The sequence below is a fragment of the Bos indicus x Bos taurus genome, chromosome 8, assembly GCF_003369695.1.
Source record: "Bos indicus x Bos taurus breed Angus x Brahman F1 hybrid chromosome 8, Bos_hybrid_MaternalHap_v2.0, whole genome shotgun sequence".
NCBI lineage: Eukaryota > Metazoa > Chordata > Mammalia > Artiodactyla > Bovidae > Bos > Bos indicus x Bos taurus.
In genome coordinates, this window is record NC_040083.1 from 71639085 (window position 1) to 71660967 (window position 21883).

The following is a 21883-nucleotide window of genomic DNA, read 5'->3' on the forward strand; positions in this document are numbered from 1 at the left end:
ATTTGTTCCTAAACATTAATTTTGCTGGTGGTTGAACTCTGTCCAAAAACAGGCCTTCTACTTCCTAATCCTATACATTCCTACCACATCACAGCACAATGCTTCACAGCTTTTTACTAAATTAGGCAGTGTTTCCAGTCTCTGGAAAGTAAAAAAGTCAGAAGTAAAGCCTATATAAGATGTCTCTAGCTCTCGGGCTCAGGGACAAAGGAAGAAGATGTTGGGAGGCAAAGTAGAAAAACAAGAAACTTGTATCTTCATTTATGAGGATTTTACGTGTTCAGTTTTCAGTATTTGCAAGAATAAAAAACCCTTTAACAACACAATTACCACATAGCAGTGTCTGTACCTTCATATATTTACTCTTTAATTAATACATACAAATTCACAAAATTTTTGCATGAACTCAGACTTTCCAGGGGTCCTCCCCATGAGTGGGAATTGCTACTCTACTCATGCTTCAGAGGAAAGATGGAGCTGTCAAACTTCTGAAATCCAGATGAGTTGTCTCTTAGCAAAGAGTCACATGCCATATCACCTCTCGTCGTTGTTGTTCAGTCTCTAAGTCACGTCTGACTCTTTGTGACCCCATGGACTACAGCATACCAGGCTTTCCTGTCCTTCACTATCCTCAAGGCTTTGCTCAAACTCATGTCCATTGAGTCAATGATGCCATCCAATCATCTCATCAGTATATCACCTCTTATTCACTCAGAATACCTGGCTACCTGCTGACATGAGGCCTTGACTCCACTTTCTTATTTTTTTAAATTTATTTATTTTAATTGGAGGATAATTGCTTTATAATATGTTTCCCTTTCTTAAAAAGGCAAACTCCATAAAGTGGAACAGAGAAATACTGTACTAGAAATATCAATAACCTCAGATATGCAGATGATACCACCCTTATGGCATAAAGTGAAGAGGAACTAAAAAGCCTCTTGATGAAAGTGAAAGAGGAGAGTGAAAAAGTTGGCTTAAAGCTCAACATTCAGAAAACTAAGATCATGGCATCCGGAACCATCTCTTCATGGCAAATAGATGGGAAAACAGTGGAAACAGTGTCAGACTTTATTTTTTGGGGCTTCAAAACCACTGCAGATGGTGATTGCAGCCATGAAATTAAAAGACGCTTACTCCTTGGAAGGAAAGTTATGACCAACCTAGATAGCATATTAAAGAGCAGAGACATTACTTTGCCAATATAGGTCCATCTAGTCAAGGCTATGGTTTTTCCAGTGGTCATGTATGGATGCGAGAGTTGGACTGTGAAGACAGCTGAGTACCAAAGAATTGATGCTTTTGAACTGTGGTGTTGGAGAAGACTCTTGAGAGTCCCTTGGACTGCAAGGAGATCCAGCCAGTCCATTCTAAAGGAGATCAGTCCTGGGTGTTCTTTGGAAGGAATGATGCTGAAGCTGAAACTCCAGTACTTTGGCCACCTCATGCGAAGAGTTGACTCATTGGAAAAGACTCTGATGCTGGGAGGGATTGGGGGCAGGAGGAGGAGGGGACGACAGAGGATGAGATGGCTGGATGGCATCACCGACTCGATGGACGTGAGTTTGGGTAAACTCCAGGAGTTGATGATGGACAGGGAGGCCTGGCATGCTGCGATTCATGGGGTCACAGAGTCGGACACAACTGAGTGACTGAACTGAACTGAACTGAATGTAGCAGTAAAATGAGAGAGATTTTAAATAGACATTGTATTCCCAATTTCCACAGGGGGTTCTTCAGGGTGAGAGATCAAAGATACCTTATTGAACCAGTGAAATATTCAGATGAGGGAGAACATTTGGTGTTCAAATATGACCCCCTGATGCAGCAGCCTGCCAATTATTCTTGTACAGAGCTCAACTTTACCAGGACAACTATTCCAAAGGGTAATACTAAATCCCTGGAAGATTCCAAAATGGAAGTGAGTGCTTTATTTTTAAATCATTTTTATCCCATGTCAAATGCCTCTTATTTTTCTTCTCATCTCAAGACAGAGATTATAAGCCCAATGAAAGCAGTGTATATGCTACCTGAATCTGACTCTTCACTGTTTGAAATCTGAAATGTCAATTTTTTGTTGTTCTTATCTTTATAGGAAGTGTTCATTTCCTATAGCAAATCTCAGTTTGTCTCACCAAGTTCAAAGAAGGTGGCTATCTACAACCCTAAATATATAGATTTATAGTATTAGAGCTAAATGTGGTTGGAAGGAATGAAATTTACATCTTGAAATCGCTCCTAAATATTGTCTTTTCTTTCCTTGTCTTTCTTGCCACATATTTTTGGGGAGGAGTTGCTGCTAATAAACCAGATTATCTCCCTCACATCAAGCCAAATAGTCTAATTGTTAAGGTGGAATTTCTAGTGGAATGACACTACAGTGATAGTCTTCTGTGTTTTAGGCTTTTCTATACTAGCTCATTGGAGAAGGCAATGGTACCCCACTCCAGTACTCTTGCCTGGAATATCCCATGGACGGAGAGGCTTGGTAGGCTGCAGTCCATGGGGTCGCAAAGAGTCAGACACGACTGAGCGACTTCACATTCACTTTTCACTTTCATGCATTGGAGAAGGAAATGGCAACCCACTCCAGTGTTCTTGCCTGGAGAATCCCAGGGACAGGGGAGCCTGGTGGCTGCCGTCTATGGGGTCGCTCAGAGTCAGACACAACTGAAGCGACTTAGCAGCAGCAGCAGCATGCTAGCTCATATCATCTTAAATCCCCAAAAGGTGTTAGCCTTAAAATCTGTGAGTGTTTGTCTTCTTCACATATCCATGGTTTAGACTGTGTCTGAAACTTTCTAGATGCCTAAGAGGAGTTTTCTGATTAAATCAATCAATTAATAAATGATTAGTTAGCTCAGAAAAGAATAACTTAGCCAAATAGTTGAACGATATGCCTCTGGTTTATACTCAAGAGAATATGCATGTACCTAGCACCTGATACTGAAGGCTGAAAACTTAGAATTTCCTGAAACTGTGTTTTATAAAATAAAGACCTATAATTAGCAATGTTTTACAAGTTTCCTTGGAATTGAATTTCAACAAAGGGAGATTGGGAGACAGAAGAGTAGAAGGAATACGGTCAGTCCTATTGACTGATTTTATGTCCTACTCTCAACTATAGATGGCCTTTTTTTATATGAACTTACTTAGTAAGTGTTTACTTTATAAAAGAAAAAAAAAAACTAAATGTTAAAAACTGTATTCATGATTCCTTACTTATAATAACTCTTATTTTACCTGAAAGACTAAACAAAGAAATGAAGGAATATAAAATATGGAATGTTGCTTCAGTTTCACTAAAACCTGATGAATAGAGCCACATGTTTTAATAACATAATGGGTTTTATTTACCTAAATTTCTAGAATTATTAGATATATTCTTGGACCTCACCTTACATACCAACATTTTTCACCTTGAAAATTTTAACTTAAAATGTTAAGATAAGAAATATTAACCATACTTCATTTAATTTTCCATACATTTCCAGAGCAAGGAGAAAGAAAAGCATATTGAACTATTCATTGTTGCTGATGATAACATGGTAAGTTTTCACTTAAACATTTGCTGTCTATTGTAGTTGTGATCTTTTAGCAAAGAGAAAGTAGTATTTTCATCAGAATTTCATTCCAGGTTCAAAGTTCTGTTTTTAGCTTCCCCGGACATATGTAAGAGACTATAAGGTCCTTTGAGTATACAGCAGACTAAGTCAAAATAGAACCCTCTCTCTCCATTATGAACATATGGAAATGATAACAACTTACAAAAAAATTGAAAATGTGTTTACAGTCTATACGTGGGTTTGTGCTCAATTGCTCAGTCGCGTTTGATTCTTTGCCACCCCATGGACTGTAGCCTGCCAGGCTCCTCTGTCTTTCCCAGGCAAGAATGTTGGAATGTGCTGCCATTTTCTTCTCCTGGGGATCTTCTTGACCCAGAGTTGAAACCTGTATGTCCTGCATTACTGGCAGTCTCCTGCATCACAAGCAGATTCTTACTGCTAAGCCACCAGGGAAGCCCAAGTGGAGAGAAGTGGGGTGGACCACAGTTTCTTGTCCTTCTCTATCATATCTCTGGCTCCAGGATGATCCTTGATTATATGCTCCTGAGCCTGTGGCCACCATGGATACAGGAGGGCTGATGAAGTTGTTGTTTTTTGCAATATAGTGGTTGCTATGCAGCTTTAATAAGTTTTGTTATAAATATGGACTCTAAAGCAGCAGTCCCCAACCCATTTTGGCACCAGGAATTGGTATCTTGGAAGACAATTTTTCCATGGACCAGGAAGCAGGGAGATGGTTTCAGGATGATTCAAGTGCATTACACTTATTGGGCACTTTATTTCTATTATTATTACTTCAGCTCCACCTCAGATCATCAGGCATTTGATCTCAGGGGTTGGGGACCCCTGCTTTAAAGAACTGTTATCAGTTGGCTTAATAAATAGGTATAATGCTATATAATGTAATGTGAGGAGGGAACAGAGTTGTAAAGAAACACCTTTAAATAGTGCCAAGTTAAAGCTGCCTTTAGAAACTGCTATATCTGGTTATTTTATATTAAAAGTATATTTCTGCATAAGTTGTCTAGATTTTTCAGCTCACTGGAAGGAAAGCCAATGAATTTTTTTCTTTGAAATATACCATGATGGAAATAATTTTGTTGAAATTGCATTCAGTTTCTATGATTAATGAATGTTAATTGAATGTCTATTTTTCCAGTATCGCAGAAATAGTCAACCTCACAGTAGACTGAGGAACCGAGTTTGGGGAATGGTCAATTTTGTCAACATGGTAAGATTTGACATGGTTTGAATCAAGCCAAAAACACAAATGAAAGAAACTTTTAGGCTAGATCTCTGCTGGATTTTTGTAGTAATCCTGATACTGATACAGCCCAAAATACAATTCACCAAGGCGGCTAATTAACAAAATTCCATTGGGGGAAAAAAAAAATCAAAGCAACAAATGAACCACAACTGTAAGTTTTAAGTTTTCTAAGTAAATGACATTTAATATTTACATAAGTTTCAAACATTCGTTACTAAGCACAAAATTTACAAGGCAGTGTACAAAGACTTGACTACCCACCATGAATAATTAAACCCATTCTTTGAAATTACTGTTCCATGACCTTGCATTGTATAGCAGAAAGGCTATCAAGCACTAATATATAATCTGTCTTCAGAGAGAGAGATCAGGGGAAATATTTCTATGAAAAGCAGCAAAATGATTACTTTGTCTAACTTAGAATGAACTAGAACCCTTTTAAATAAATAATACTGTGAATTTTACACATCTTTTAAAAACTGACTCCTTCTGAGTTAGCCAGCTCCTTTACTAGGATAAAGAGGGCCCCCCAAAAAGACATTGTAGAAATCACCCCTTTAGCTCAGTGATTTTTTTCATTCACCAGCTAATCTGTTTCTAGTTTTTCACTAGAATGTTTGGGGACCTGAACCAGCCCTGACTGTGCACTGAATTCCTGGGTTAAGTAAGGCCACCAGTTTTGCTCTGCACATAGGGGAAGTCATGAGCTGATCTCTATTCAAATTCTACTGGGCCTAGGGCTGTTGAATAGGCTATGAAGATTCCATGGTGAGGGTCCCTGGTCAGACAGATTGAAGTCTATATTTAGCAATGAACAGGGCTGCAAATCAGATTCCCTGCTTGGGAACAGCAGGAGAAGCAGCTCTGAAACTGGTAAAGCTCTGTTAGCTGTCTTAAGTCAAGTTGATCCCCTTTCCTAGCTGAACAGGATCACTGACTTTGCTTGAAGACTATTAGCTCTGTCTGCCCATCTCTTAGGCCCATCTTTTAGGGGTTTTCACCAGTCCAGAAGGGGGTTTGCTCTGGGGGAATCTCAAAGGCTGCTTCTCCTGTTTCTTGCAGTTATCTTTATTACTCCCCTAATATGGATCCAAATATAACACAGATCTATCTCTCTCCTTGAGTTCCCATCCACAAACTGTTGCACATTGCTGAATTAGTACTAAATATTTTCAGTTCAGTTCAGTGATATTTTCTCACTAGAAGAGAATATATCCAGAGAATGGCAAATATCATTTCCAGTTGCACTTGATTACAATTTTATGAACCTGAAGTCCAACCAAGAAGGTAGAGAGTCCAAAGAACCCGTTAAGAAAAAATCTTACTGGACCTAACTCATCAAAAAAGACAAAGGAGTGGACATCTAGTTAGGTTTGAGACCATGTTTTAGCTAAAGATCTAACTTTATAAGAGTTTATGAAAACCATAGTTCTTCATGGTTATGAAATGACCGTGAGTCATGATTATTGTGTCAATACATGAAATTCTATATAGTCATATTAAAAAAGTGAAAAATTAGTACACGATTATTGTTATAGCAATGATGTGAATATTAAACTTCTTAATAATAAGTTACATCTTCTATGAATATTATCAAGTTGACCTCTCTATTTCAGTTCTTAACTCAGTGTTTATAGTTTATCATCCACTCCTCCTTTCAACTGACTTGTACTGGCTATTTTGAGATATAAAATTGATTTAACACATAGTTCTTTGTCTCAAAATCTTCATAATATTTGCTTAAATTCTTTTTGTCCTGGCATCAAAGTATCTACCAACTATGTGTTTACAAAAGCAGATGGGAATAAGGGTGACAAGGCTTGAGCTACAACTATTTTTGTCTGCTTTGAGGCTTTGAGCAATTTCCAATAAGTTTTCTTACACAACAAAGTAATTCCAAAAATCAAACATGGAGCACAAGCATGACACCTAGGTTACTGTTTTTTGTTTTTCTTTTTTAATTTCTACAACTTTTTATTCATAGAAAATTTTAATCACATACAAAGTAAGCAGAACAGTATAATGAACCTCTGTATATTCATCATCCAATTTCAACAGTTATCATCATTCTACTCTTTATCAATATCACTAGCCAATGCCCACCACTTGCATTATTATTATTGTATTTTTACAAGTTTGGGGAGGTAAATTCAATGCTTTGAAATACACAACTATGCATTCTTCTTCTTATTATTATTTTACAGGTTTGAGAGTGGTAAGTTCAATAGTTTGAAATGCACACATCTTAGCTATAAAAATTTGAATAATGAACCCATCTATGTGAGCCACACTCCTATGACCATAATAGAATCCATTTCCCACAAAATTCCTGTATCCCTAGGAGTAATCTGGCTCTCCACTTTTCTGAAAAATTTCTCTGTAGATTAGTTCTACTCTAAGAGTTTCACGCAAATGGAATTACGCCATGTGTCCTCGTCTGTGTCTGACTTCTCTTGCTTAGCACAATGCCTGAGATGCATTCATGTTGCTGTGTGTATATTGGTGGTTTGTTCTGACATTTCTAGGTAGTTTTCTAGGGTATGGAAATCACAATTTGTTCACGCATTCTCCCATTGATATTCATTTGAGTAGTTTCCAATCTGGGCTACTGTGAATGAAGCTGTTATGAACATTTTTGCACAAATCCCTTTGCAGACAATGCAATATCAATGTTCTAGTCTACTACCAAACCAACTCATGACCTCAGTAGAGAGACAGATAAGGAATATTCATTCTGTTGTGTGCCAGTGTTCATAAATTCATGTTTTCAGGCCAGGTATTATCTTGGAGCTTTATTTATGTATTTGTTTTAGACATATCCTGAGCCCAGTGTCTATCAGAATTATAATTCTAAGAGAATCAGATGTTTTTAGTCAAGTTTCTTGGTTGGCCATGGTGGTTCACCCAATATTGATGATTCAACCTCACATTCTGTTTCAATACAACTATTTATAAAATGAGGCCTGAACTTTTGACTATGTACTACACACATCAAAATTACTTCTTTAATATAAAGAAATATAGTCACAATAAAGGATCCTTCTGCAATTTGACATTGTGAAAAATTGTTTCTCCTTTGAACAGATTTATAAAACCTTGAACATTCATGTGACATTAGTTGGCCTTGAAATATGGACAAATGGAGACAAAATAGAAGTAGATTCAAACATAGAAACTACCTTATTGCGTTTTTCAGCTTGGCAAGAAATAATCCTTAAAAAAAGGAAAAATTTTGATCACAGTATGTTACTCAGGTATGTAACTGCTCTATTTTTCTGCATATTAGATGGATTATTTTTAAAAAGAAAATAATACAAATAAACTAAAATATTTTTAAAGCAGTTGACTTTTGGATAAAAGTCACAGGAATAAAACATTATGTGTGGTTATATAGAATATTTCCAAGTGACCTTGTAAATGATCTTTTTCCTAATAATGGTCTTTCAGCATCTCTTTTGATGTCCTTAAAGCTACTATATAAGGGTGATACCAGCTTTACCTATTTAGTCTATCTATAATCCCAGTATTTCTCCTAAGGCCTACAAAACAGCCCACCAATACACTTTCTAGAGATTTCTTCAAGAAAATTGGAAATATCAAGGGAACATTTCGTGAAAGGATAAGTATGATAAAGGACAGAAAACAATAAGAACCTAACAGAAGCAGCAGAGATTAAGAAGAGGTGGCAAGAATACACAGAAGAACTATGCAAAAAAAGGTCTTCATGACCCAGATAACCATGATGGTGTGATCACTCAACTAGAGTCAGGCATCCTGGAGTGTGACGTCAAACGGGCCTTAGGAAGCATTACTACAAACAAAGCTAGTGGAGGTGATGGAATTCCAGCTGAGCTATTTCAAATCCTAAAAGATGATGCTGTTGAAGTGTTGCATTCAATATGGCAGTAAATTTGGAAAACTCAGCAGTGGTCACAGGACTGGAAAACGTCAGTTTTCATTTCAATCCCAAAGAGGCAATTTCAAAGAATGTTCAAATTACCATACTGCTGCTACTGCTAAGTCACTTCAGTCGTGTCCGACTCTGTGTGACCCCATAGACGGCAACCCACCAGGCTCCCCTGTCCCTGGGATTCTCCAGGCAAGAGCACTGGAGTGGGTTGCCATTTCCTTCTCCAATGCATGAAAGTTAAAAGTGAAAGTGAAGTCACTCAGTCATGTCTGACTCTTAGCGAGCCCATGGACTGCAGCCTGCCAGGCTCTTCCGTCTATGGGATTTTCCAGGCAAGAGTACTGGAGTGGGGCGCCATTGCCTTTTCCAAAATTACTGAACAGTTGTGCTCATTTCACATGCTGTTAAGATTATGCTCAAAATCCTTCAAGCTAGGTTTTAGCAGTATATGAACAGAGAGATTCCAGATATATAGGCTGGATTTAGAAAAGGCAGAGGAACCAGAGATCAAATTGTCAACACCCATTGGATCATAGAGAAAGCAAGGGAATTCCAGAAAAACATCTACTTCTTCTTCATTGAATACACTGTATGGATCACAACAGATTGTGAAAAATTCTAAAAGAGGTAGAAATACCAGCCCACCTTGCCTGTCTCCAGTGAAACCTGTATTCAAGTCAAGAAGCAACAGTCAGAACCTTACATGGAACAACTGACTAGTTCAAAATTGGGAAAGGAGTACAACAAAGCTATGTATTGTCTCCCTGTCTGTCACATGCAGAGTATATCATGCCAAATACCAGGCTGGATGAATCACAAGCTGGAATCAAGATTTCCAGGAGAAATATCAACAACTTCAGATATGCAGATGTGTACGTGTGCTAAGTTGCTTCAGTTGTGTCCAGTTCTTTGCTACCTTGTGGACTGTAGCCTATCAGGCTCCTCCTCTATCCACAGGATTCTCCAGGCAAGAATAATGGAGTGTGTCACCTTGCCCTCCTCGAGGTGATCTTCTTGACCCAGGGATAGAATCTACATCTCTTAGGTCTCCTGAATTGGCAAGTGGCTTCTTTACCACTCATATCACCTGGAAGCCCAGATATGAGAATGATACCACTCTAATGGCAGAAAGTGAAGAGAAACTAAAGAGCCTCTTGATAAGGGTGAAAGAGGAGAGTTAAAAAGCTGGCTTAAAACTCAGCATTCAAAGAGAAAGATTATGGCATCTGATCCTATCACTTCATGGCAAGTAGTGGGGAAAAAGTGAAAGCAGCAGCATATTTTCTTTTCTTGGATTTCCAAATAACTGTGGACAGTGACTGCAGCCATGAAATTAAAAGACATTTCCTCCTTGGAAGGAAAGCTATGACAAATCTAGACAGTGTATTAAAAACTAGAGACATCACTTTGCCTAGTTTTAGTGTATAGTCAAAACTGTGTATAGTCAAAGCTATAGTTTTTCCAGTAGTCATGTAAGGATGTGAGAGTTGGATCATAAAGAAGGCTGAGTGCCAAAGAATTGATGCTTTTGAATTGCAGTCTTGGAAAAGACTCTTGAGAGTCCCTTGGACTGAAAGAAGATCAAACCAGTCAATTCTAAAGGAAATTAACCATGAATGTTGGAAGGACTGATGCTGAAGCTAAAACTCCAATACTTTGGCCACCTGATGCAAAGAGCTGACTCATTGGAAAAGACCCTGATTCTGGGAGGACAGGAGGAGATGGGGGCAACAAAGGATGAGATGATTGGATGGCATCATTGACTCAAAGGACATATGTTTGAGCAAACTCCAGGAAATAGTGAAGGACAGGGAAGTCTAGCGTGCTATAGTCCATGGGGTCACAAAGACTCAGACACGACTTGGTGACTGAACAACAATAACAACAGCATTATCTCAATGTTAACTTTCAGTCTGAGCTCAGAACTATGAGGCTTGCAAGGCCCATAATCGGAGCTCAGGTCTAGTCATTTGGCAGATTGATGAGCAAACCAGAACTCCAGATATCATTTCTGGTATCACAATGGCTGTAACACATAGCTCCAGGGGAATAATTGTATCTGGTTTAGTTTCACACATTCATGTACTGCTATGTCCCAAAATCATAGGGGGTAAACTAAAATATCATCCTGACCTTCATAGCAGGCAAGACTAGCCCCTTTGCCTAATCCATGTATGTATGTCTTAAAATACATAATAAGTTAGTCTAGGAATATTAATTTGCTTTACGTAGACAAACTTTTACTTCCACGAATGTCTCTTATTCTGAGCAGTAGCTTCACACGCTAATAGTATGTCTACAAATAGGAATATGGGGAGGGGAATGCTAAATATTTAACTGAGCATCATATTTGGAACTTCTTATGTGTTGGGTTTCTTATATGTCTTCCTTCTATATTCACATAGATCTAGAAGTGATTGGATACCATATATGACATTATCATGCTGTGACTTGGTTTTCAGTGACAATGAGCTAAGTTAGAATCCAGATGGTGCTTTCTCTGGTGTTTCATCTCCATAGCTGATATTATCTCAAGATCCCCAGAGTCTAGAAAGATCAGAATCCTAAATTCTTCCAAGATGCAAAGTCAAATACTAAGACTTTTAAATATAAGGAGATAAATATTTCAGTAGTGAAGACAGAAAAATAACATCTCTTCTTGATGAAAAAATTTGAAGATTGAGAGTGGTCACCTGACCTGACAACATTTCTTGTATTTGAACTCTCTGTATTATACTCTGAGTTTCCTTGGTGGCTCAGACGGTAAAGAATCCGCCTGCAATTCAGGAAACCTGGGTTCAATCCCTGGGTGGGGAGGGTCCCCAGGAGAAGTAACAGCTACCCACTCCAGTATTGTGGCCTGGAGAATTCCATGGACTGTATAGTCCATGGCATAGCAAACAGTTGGACATGACTGAGTGACTTTTACTTTCACTTTATTATACTCTAAGAATGGCCCTCCAACTTATGATAGTTCTTTTTAGAGTGGTAAAACTCTAAATGTTCTTCTTGAAAGCATATCAGATTTGGGTCCCTTTAGTATATGCATCTACATCTGTATTTTTAGACAATCCAGGAATAGGCCTTTTTTACATGACATGTGTTTTTAAATATCTGATAATAGTTATCAAATTCTCTATGAGTTTGTATGGTTAATTATTTTTGTTTTAATTTTCAAGCACAGCAAACTAATCATGGTGTTGAGTCTGTTCACTATGTTGCATTTTCCCCTCTGAACCCTTTTAAATATTCCGGTCTTTTAAGTGACCTTAACCAAAGTTGAGTGTAGGGCAAACTAAAGTTAAGTCAAATGGACTCTGACCTTATTATTATTTTTTTTGGAAAGGGCATTTTTATGATTTAATTTCAAGATTACATTGACTTTCTCAATGCCTCTAAAATGCCACAGGTTTAAAATGAGCTTGATATCAACTAAGGTCATCCTCCATTCCAGAACTCCAGGAAAAAGAAAAGGCAGTTTTCATGTGCCAGGGTACTAGCACTGGGGGTTCACTTCACTTCAGTCTTTGTGTTAATTGAACTATGGGTTTATTTGTGTCTTGTTCATAGTGGAAAGTGGCTCTACACACAGGCACATGGAACTTCCTATCCAGGGGGGATGTGCCTGCCCTATTATTCCTCCAGTGTTGTTAAGGTGAGCTGTGTTTTATTTATGTTACATTACTTAATTAGAAAGTTTACCTTAAATTACTGTAATTTTCTGTGTTCTATTGAAAAGAACCACGTATGCATCTTATCATACATTCCCATCAAAATATGTCATGATGAAGCTGTCGTGTTTCTTTTTTAAGTGGGAAATGTATTATAAAAACTATAGATACATAATGAAGATAAACCAGTGTTTTTCAGAATCTAAAAGAACATTGGATTTTGGATGATTCCTCCTGCCTTTGAAACCTTCTCTAGCATGATAAAAATAATCACACTGATAGAATTTTGGTATATATTTCTATTTTTTTACAAAGTCAAATATGAAATCTGAAGATTTCAGCCGCAACTTTCTGTCAAACTCCTATTAATGGTATAAACCTACTTAATGGTTCTTACGTATGAAAAGAGCATTCAGTACTTATGTTAATATATGAATTAACATGCAAAGACTAGGAAAGCTCTTTTGCCTTTTACATATAGTTATTTATAAGTACATGTGATGTACATAAAACTTGATGGCTGGTTTAGCAAGTGAACATAACTGCTTTTATTCAGAAAATGTATAAACTACTTCAAATATCTTATCTATATGGCCTTACCATTCAATTTTAGCAAGCCTACCACCTACAAACTGCCAACACCCCTTGTTTACCTGATCCCTTCCCAAGTCACTAGGCTTCCAGTAAATTCTGTCCAAGTAACCCTAAGATAAGCTTTAAAATGTCAAAGTTGATTTCCTGTCTTTACCTAGCTGTTGCTATGCTCAAGACAGTCTTGTAAGACCTTGAACTTAAAAGCTAGTACTTATTAAGATGACTACCTGATTTTTCATTCCCATGGTTCTTTTTATGATTATGATTTTGCCTATAGTATTTCAGAAATAAAATTTTGTATAATAGAGTCAAATTAACCTAATATAGGCTGTGCACTCCAATTATGACATTATAGCCCATCCAGGATACATTTTAAATGTCATATGGGTAAGACGAAATTACCGAATTAGGGGGGTTTTTCCTTTATAGTAACCTGATATCCCACCCCTCTTCAGAAATTAAAATTTTCCACTAACACAGAAATTAAAATATAAAGTAGAACTAAGAACAGTGATAGCAATCAATGCTGCCTTTGATTTTCCATTACTGATCTTCTGACTCTTTTCACAGTAGTAACTCCCTCCTCATGATTGTATCACATTATTGCCTAATGTGAGATTATAAATTGAAAACCCTAAACTCACATATTTTTATTTTTATGCCCTTTGAATATCTAGTAACAGGAGATAATCAATAATGTTTATTTTATTGTTAGGAGGTTAATTAATAAGTTTGAGCTATTTGTAAGAATGAGTCTATATAAAATCAATAATGAGTATTGCTTCACACACAAAAAAATTACAAATGTTAGAGACCATAAAAAGGTTTTGTCCAACTTCATTATATAAGTGAGGAAATTAAGGTGCAAGAATGGAAGTTAATTAAGTTCATAATCTCTCAGATAAGATACTAATTAGCCAGAAGCTAGAAACGAGATCTTAGCGACTACTTCAAAGCTTATGTACTGTAGTGTGCTATTTTATAGAAGTTTCTAATGCAAGACTTTTTTGGCCTCAGGATCTTTTACCTGACCTCAATGCAATTGCGAGCAGAATGGCACACCAGTTGGGGCATAACCTTGGGATGAGTCATGATGATTACCCGTGTACCTGTGATTTGGAAAAATGTGTGATGAACAGTGGTGGAAGGTGAGATTCCAACAATATAGAGAAAATATTTCAATATTGGAGGAATGACTTTGATTAAAACTCAGTGTTACAGGGTTATATGGTTATTATATGGCTATGGTTTCCTTGGTGGCTTGGAGGGTAAAGAATCTGTCTACAATGCAGGTGGCCCAGGTTTGATCCCTGGGTCAGTAAGATCCCCTGGAAAAGGGAATGGCAACCCCCTCTAGTATTCTTGCCTGGAGAATCCCATGGACAGGAGGAGCATGGTGGGCTGTAGTCTATGGGGTCACAACTGAATAAGTAGCACTATGGTTATTATCTGGAATTTTCCTAATATATCCTAGATAAGAACTTAGTAACTGATATCTAATTTTACATCATTATCTACATAATTAGTAATATTTGGGAGGGAAACACACCATCCCTCTCAAATGTCTTTAAAAATCCATCTGTAGTTAATCATTGTATCAATAATAATAAGCAGGGACTCAAAACCAGAGGAAGATAGAAGGGAGGTGAGTTTCATTTTGAAAAGAAGTATATCACATTCCTAGGAAGTTTACGAAAATAAATTGCTTCAAGAAATGTTATAGAGAACAATTTTTGCCAGGTATCCTGTTAGCTAGTGCTTATTTTTTTAAAAACTTGAATATGATTCAGACCCTGTACTGAGAAGCTAGTAATCTTGCATACATGACAGACAAAAATATAGATTATTTCAAGTGGAACAATAAGAAGTGACATGGAAACAGCAGATACAATTGGCCTAGATGTAGGCTTCAGGGTGCTTCCCAGGTAGGACTAGTGGTAAAGAGCCTGCCTACCAATGCAGCAAACACAAGAGACGTGGGTTCAATACCTGGGTTGGGAAAATTCCCCAGAGGAAGGCATGGCAACCCACTCCAGTATTCTTGCCTGGAAAATTCCATGGACAGAGAAGCCTGGTGGGCTACAATCCATAGGGTCACAGAGGTGAACAGAGCTGAAGTGACTTAGCACGTATGCACACAGGCTTCAGGAAGCATATTCTGGAAGATATATAGTCTGAATATTTTCACTAAACTAGCCTGCGTTGGCTGTATTTCAAAAAGACATTTCATATAATAAAGAGCCCCGTTACTGCTCTGCTGTAATAGTAAGGCAAGAATAAGAAAGGTAAATGGACTTTGAGTCCATCATTTCTATTTGTTTTGTTTTGGCTGCTCTGGGTCTTGGTTGCTGCGTGTGGGCTTTTCTCTAGCTGAGAGGAGCGGGGACTACTCTCTAGGTGTGGTGCATGGGCTTCTCACTGCAGTGGCTTCTCTTCTTGTGGTGTACAGGCTCTAGAGCATGGGTTCAGTAGTTGTGGCGCATGGACTTTGTTGCCCTGAGGTATGTGGAATATTCCTGGATCAGGGATCGAACCCACGTCCCCTGCACTGGCAGGCAGACTCCCAACTACTGGACCACCAGAGCAGTCCTCTCTTTGTTTTTTGTTCTCATTTCTTCATAGAATTTTCACAGCTGTTCTACCACTATGCATTGATATGATTAATCTTTATTTTTAACTTGTCCTATCTCTAGCATTCCTGCACTGAAATTCAGTAAATGCAGCAAAACCCAGTACCAGCAATTTCTCAAGGATTACAGTCTAACATGCATGTTCAATGTTCCATTTTCTGACAACTTTTCTGATTACCCATATTGTGGAAACAACAGGTTGGATGATGGAGAGGAGTGTGATTGTGGCCTTCTTCAGGTATTTGCAAATGATGCTGTCTTTCAATTTACAAAGTGTCAACTCAGCTAGAACCTAGGCAGGGATGTAGCCATTAGTCAACCATGGTAATCCTTGTAAAGCTTCAACAAGTATGTTTTAAAAAAAAAGAAGAATTGGAAACATGCTGTTGGGTAGCCTCTTTGCAAAGCTTCTTCCCAAGTCGTGAACTGTGTATAGTGATGTTGCCTCAGGTCCAAAGCATCTCATTAGCCTGGTTTATATGCTAATTGGCTCTTCTAGTGCGAAGGGCCCATAGGTCTCCTTAAGTCCAATCTCTCTTGCACAGTAGGATTTGTTCTACAAAATCCCTCACAGTCAGTTGAGTTTGATTCAAGGCCTTATGACACTAGTCTATATCCCTGTTGACCAGTTCACATTATTAGAAAGTTTAATTGAGCAGAAACCTTCCAAATGTACACAGATTTATAGCAGTCTCTGGAACATTTAGAGTAAGCCTTGCAGACATATTTTAAATTAATTCTTAATCTGCTTTTCTCCTACATAGAAGCTCTTTCTTTCAAGAGCTCATCATATAGATATGTGCCCTAGATAATGACTTCTCACATTATCAAGTGCTCATCAGTCACCCCGGCATGTTGTTAGAATGTGGACTCTGATTCAGTATGTCTGGAGTAGAAATGAGATCCTATTCCTACCAACCTGTAACATTGTGATGATGCTGGAAGTCCAAGGACCACATGTTTAGTAGCTATTCTGTAGACATTGCACAATTCAAAAGAAGTGTAGTAAGATGGCCACAAAGAGACTCCATGATCAGAGTGGAGACTGTGACAGGTCCAGAGGTGACAGCTTCTAGTTTTCAAATGTCTAGGATTAAATGTGAAGAAAATCTTAACTTCGGAAACTGATGCTTTTGCCCATGTGCATTGTTTGGAATATTGCTACAGCTTCATTCTACCACTTGAAATACCTTACTTTGGGGTTCCTAATTCAGGCCATGGACCAGTCTGTAGCCTGTTAGGAACTGGTCTGCACATCAGCAGGTGAGCAGTGCAAGAGTGAGCAAAGCTTCATTTGTATTTACAGCCGCTCCCATTGTTCACGTTACCACCTGAGCTCTGCCTCCCATCGTATCATCGGAGGTATAATAAATATAATGCACTTAAATCATCCTGAAACCATCCCTCAAACTCTCAGTCCATAGAAAAAGTGTCTTCTATAAAACTGGCCCCTGGTGCCAAAATGGTCACAAACTTTGGGCTTGTGGAGGACTGAACAGCTCCAAGGGAAGGAAACAAAGTAAAAGTCCCAAACACTAGCTGTAAGCAGTAGCCTTTATACACATATCATAGTCAAGGACCATGCATTTAAATTGAACTCTGAAAAACAACTAAGGCTAAGTTCCACAGAAACACAGTAAATGAACTCTTTAAACAGGAGCCAAAGTACAAAGCACTTCTGATCTTTCATTTCTGATAATTGCCAGGACTGCACTAATCCTTGTTGTGATGCACGCAAATGTATGTTGAAGCCAGGGTTCACTTGTGCTGAAGGAGAATGCTGTGAATCTTGCCAGGTAAGAGACTTTGCTAGGACTGGGTTTCTCTATTTTCAGTTTATTAAGCATACATAGAACCAAAGAGTTGTCTGATCACTGGGTGACCTTACATTACCAATCCCAGATTGCAGCCAGATATGCTGGTACTCAATAGAGCCTCTTCTGAAATGCTCTGACTTTTAAACCCTGATCTGTGCTGTGGTTTGGGAAGTGGAGAAGTGGGTAAGCATTGCTTAGAATTTTAGAAGTGGAGTCACACAACCAACATTATTTTTGGTCTTTTTTCAATGACTACTAGCCGATTTCACCTTAGCTGAGGGGGAAAATGGCACCCCAACTGCAGTGAACTAACAGCGAAAACAGTTATACTGGAATTGGAAAGCGATAGTAACTAGTACCTAGAGATAGATCCCTAGGAAAGATTACCAGAAACCCAAATGCTTCTGTCCAAGCATTCACTGACTCTTCCTTAATGCTACTGGATCATGAACTTAAAAAGGAAAGGAAGTGTGTTTAATTCATCTTCAAATCTCTCCAGCACAATCAAATACGTATTGAATGACTAAATGGAGAATATTCCCATGTCATGCCCTCCCTAAATGAAAGCCAGCATATATATATATATATATGCTGGCTTTATATATATATATAAACTATTATATATTAGTTTCTTCTGAAAAGATCTGATTTCTTGGGAGTGGTGGAGATTTCTCATTAGAGTCAGGGGTTCCCAGTTTTCTGTGTATGGTGGGCTGGGGGAGAGGGACGAAGGAATGAAGAAGGCAAGATGAGAAGAACACAAGCGCATTTCCCCATTTTATAACCATTCTAACTCTGCCCCAAGGCTGTTCTAATACCAAATTTCAATACCACCAGCTTGTCATTCCTAAAATTATATACAAGCCAATAAAGATAGTAATTCTCAGTGGAAAGGAGAAGGAAATCATGATCTCATGACCCATCCTTAAAACTTCTTTTAAATTAAATGGGTCAACCTACTTACTTCCTCCTACCAACTAACCCTTCCTTGCCTGCCTAAGGATGCCCAAAAATCAATCTCTTCATTTTTCTTCCACAGATGAAAAAAGCAGGGTCTATATGCAGGCCAGCAAGAACTGAATGTGATTTTCCTGAGAGGTGCACTGGCCACTCTTCGGGGTGTCCTAAGGACCAATTCCAAGTAAATGGATTTCCTTGCAAGAACGCAAAAGGCTACTGCTTCATGGGGAACTGTCCCACCCAGGATGATCAGTGCTCTGAATTGTTTGATCATGGTAAGAGACAGTGATAGTGAATGATGGATAAAGATAATAGCTGCTATTTCTCTGTTACTGTCCTTTAGGAATTTGGGGGCAAGATTGGAGATAATGTCATTTATGGAAGATATGACCTGGCACCTTTCTAAATAAAACCTTTAATATTCATTGATTTTACCTCTAATATTAATTGACTGGCTTCCCAGGTGGCTCGGTGGTAAAGAAGCCACCTGTCAATGCAGGAGATGTAAGAGACACAGGTTCAATCCCTGGGTTGGGAAGATTCCATGGAGGAGGAAATGGCAACCCACTCCAGTATTCTTGCCTGGAGAATCCCATGGGCAGAGGAGCCTGGCGGGCTATGGTCCATGGAGTGGCAAAGTGTCAGACACAATTGAGCAACTGAGAAGGCACACGCACACACACACACACACACACACACATTAACTATCTAAGTATGTGGGTTAAGGTATGTTTGTTTCTTTTTTATATCTGCATTCTTTCCTAAAATATCCTCCTGAGGCAATAAGATAGTTTTAAAATTATTTATTTATCCCATTCTGTTTCACTACTATGTAAGTGATAATGAAATTTCAATGATATTAGAAAAGTAAGGCATTTATGATTTGTCACATTCATGTTGTCATTGTTTTACTTTTATCATACTGCTTTGGATCCCAGAAGCGAAAGCCAGTTCTGATATTTGCTACAAGATGAATACAATTGGAAATAAATTTGGATACTGCAAAAACAAGGGACGCATTTTAATTCCTTGTGAAGAAAAGTAAGTACATTGTGAGGAAAAGCATGTGCCCTCTCAAAGCATTTTGCAAAATCAGAACAGCTTTTATTCCAATAGCCGACAGTCTCTCTTTTTCACTCAGGGGATTAGGAAGAGAGGGCTTCCCTGGTGGCTCAAGTGGTAAAGAATCTGCAAGCAATGCAGGTGATCTGGGTTTGATCCCTGGGTCAGAAAGATCCTGTGGAGTAGGGATTGTGACCTACTCCAGAATTATTTCTTGGAGAATTCCACAGACAGAGGAGACTGGTGGGCTACAGTCCATGGGGTGGCAAAGAGTTGGACATGACTGAGCAACTAAAATTTTTGCTTTTGTAAAAGAAAGGGGAGCAAGAAGGGAGAGAGCACACATTCCTGATGGAATTAACTGGTTTTTATGTTCTGTATTTTGTAACTGAAAATCATGGAATACAAGGAAGAAGGATGGGAAAGATTTAAGATTCTTAGAAAGAAAAGGAGGGGAAGAAACCACAAAAAAGAGAGAAAGAGATAGAAAGAAAGAGAAGAAGGGGGAAATAGGTAGAAAAGGGGAAAAGAAAAAGAAAGAAGGAAAGTCATTAGAAGAAAGAATGATAGACACTGACACTGAAGACAGAATGGGAGATTGAATATTAGATCTAATTTCTAAAACACATGTGCTAAACCCATCTTCTGGGTTTGTTTCTGATGTACGACATGGTTTCTGTATTCTCCCGAACAGGATCTGTACTGAATGCAATGATAAAAACTTAGAGTCAAGTTCAACTTTGCTTCTAAATACACTTCTAAAAATGGGCAGTCTCTTAATTTGCTTTATTTCCAACTGTTACATCATCTGTGAAAAGGGGGTTATATTATAGCAATCTTATAGATTTTTTAAAATGAGAATCAACTGATGTGCTCTATGCAAGAAAGAAAAAAATTTACTGTCCTGACTCAAGTTCAGTCAGTTCACTTCAGTCGCTCAGTCGTCTTCCAATTTTTGTGACACCATGGGCTGCAGCATGCCAGGCTTCCCTGTGCATCACCATCTCCCAGAGTTTACTCAAACTCATGGCCATTGAGTCGGTGATGCCATCAAACCATCTCATCCTCTGTCGTTCCCTTTTCCTCCTACCATTAATCTTTCCCAGCATCAGGGTCTTTTCAAATGAGTCAGTTCTTTGCATTAGGTGGCCAAAGTATTGGAGTTTCAGCTTCAGCATCAGTCCTTCCAGTGAATATTCAGGATTGATTTCCTTTAGGATGGACTAGATGGATCTCCTACCCGTCCAAGGGACTCTCAAGAGTCTTCTCCAACACCACAGTTCAAAAGCATCAATTCTTTGGCACTCAGCTTTCTTTATAGTCCAAATCTCACATTCACACATGACTACTGGAAAAACCATAGCCTTGACTAGACAGACCTTTGTTGGCAAAGTAATGTCTCTGCTTTTGAATATGCTATCTAGGTTGGTCATAACTTTCCTTCCAAGGAATAAGCGTCTTTTAATTTCATGGCTGCAGTCACCATCTGCAGTGATTTTGGAGCCCCTAAAAATAAAGTCTGCCACTGTTTCCACTGTTTCCCCATCTATTTGCCTTGAAATGATGGGACCAGATACCATAATCTTCGTTTTCTGAATGTTGAGCTTTAAGCCAACTTTTTCACTCTCCTCTTTCACTTTCATCAAGAGGCTCTTTAGTTTTTCTTGGCTTTCTGACATAAGGGTGGTATCATCTGCATATCTGAGGTTATTGATATTTCTCCCAGCAATCCTGATTCCAGCTTATGTTTCATCCAGCCCAGCATTTCTCATGATGTACTCTGCATATAAGTTAAATAAGCAGGGTGACAATATACAGCCTTGACATGCTCCTTTCCTGATTTGGAACCAGTCAGTTGTTCTATGTGGAGTTCTAACTATTGCTTCCTGACCTGCACACATATTTCTCAGGAGGCAGGTCAGGTAATCTGGTATTCCCATCTCTTTAAGAATTGTCCACAGTTTGTTGTGATCCACACAGCCAAAGGCTTTGGCATAATCAGTAAAGAAGTAGATGTTTTTTTTCTGGAACTCTCTTGCTTTTTTGATGATCCAGTGGATGTTGGCAATTTGATCTCTGGTTCCTCTGCCTTTTCTAAAACCAGCTTGAACATCTGGAAGTTCACAGTTCACATACTGTTGAAGCCTGGCTTAGAGAATTTTGAGCATTACTTTACTAGTGTGTGAGATGAGTGAAATTTTGCAGTAGTTTGGACATTCTTTGGCATTGCCTTTCTTTGGGATTGGAATGAAAATTGACCTTTTCCAGTCCTGTGGCCACTGCTGAGTTTTCCAAATGTGCTGGCATATTGAGTGCAGCACTTTCACAGCATCATCTTTTAGATCTGAGATAGCTCAACTGGAATTCCATCACCTTCACTAGCTTTGTTCCTAGTGATGCTTCCTA

General features: G+C 38.5%; 1 protein-coding gene across 1 annotated transcript in view; it reads left to right on the forward strand.

Moving 5' to 3' along the window:
• Window positions 1–21883, forward strand: part of ADAM7 (ADAM metallopeptidase domain 7) — a 50400-nt gene that overhangs the window by 12252 nt on the left and 16265 nt on the right. The window contains exons 6-15 of the mRNA XM_027549942.1: window positions 1729–1921; window positions 3495–3548; window positions 4726–4797; window positions 7918–8087; window positions 12314–12398; window positions 14026–14156; window positions 15702–15876; window positions 17345–17434; window positions 18495–18690; window positions 19354–19456. Coding sequence (XP_027405743.1) covers window positions 1729–1921; window positions 3495–3548; window positions 4726–4797; window positions 7918–8087; window positions 12314–12398; window positions 14026–14156; window positions 15702–15876; window positions 17345–17434; window positions 18495–18690; window positions 19354–19456 — 1269 coding nt within the window. The remainder of the gene's footprint in view (window positions 1–1728; window positions 1922–3494; window positions 3549–4725; window positions 4798–7917; window positions 8088–12313; window positions 12399–14025; window positions 14157–15701; window positions 15877–17344; window positions 17435–18494; window positions 18691–19353; window positions 19457–21883) is intronic.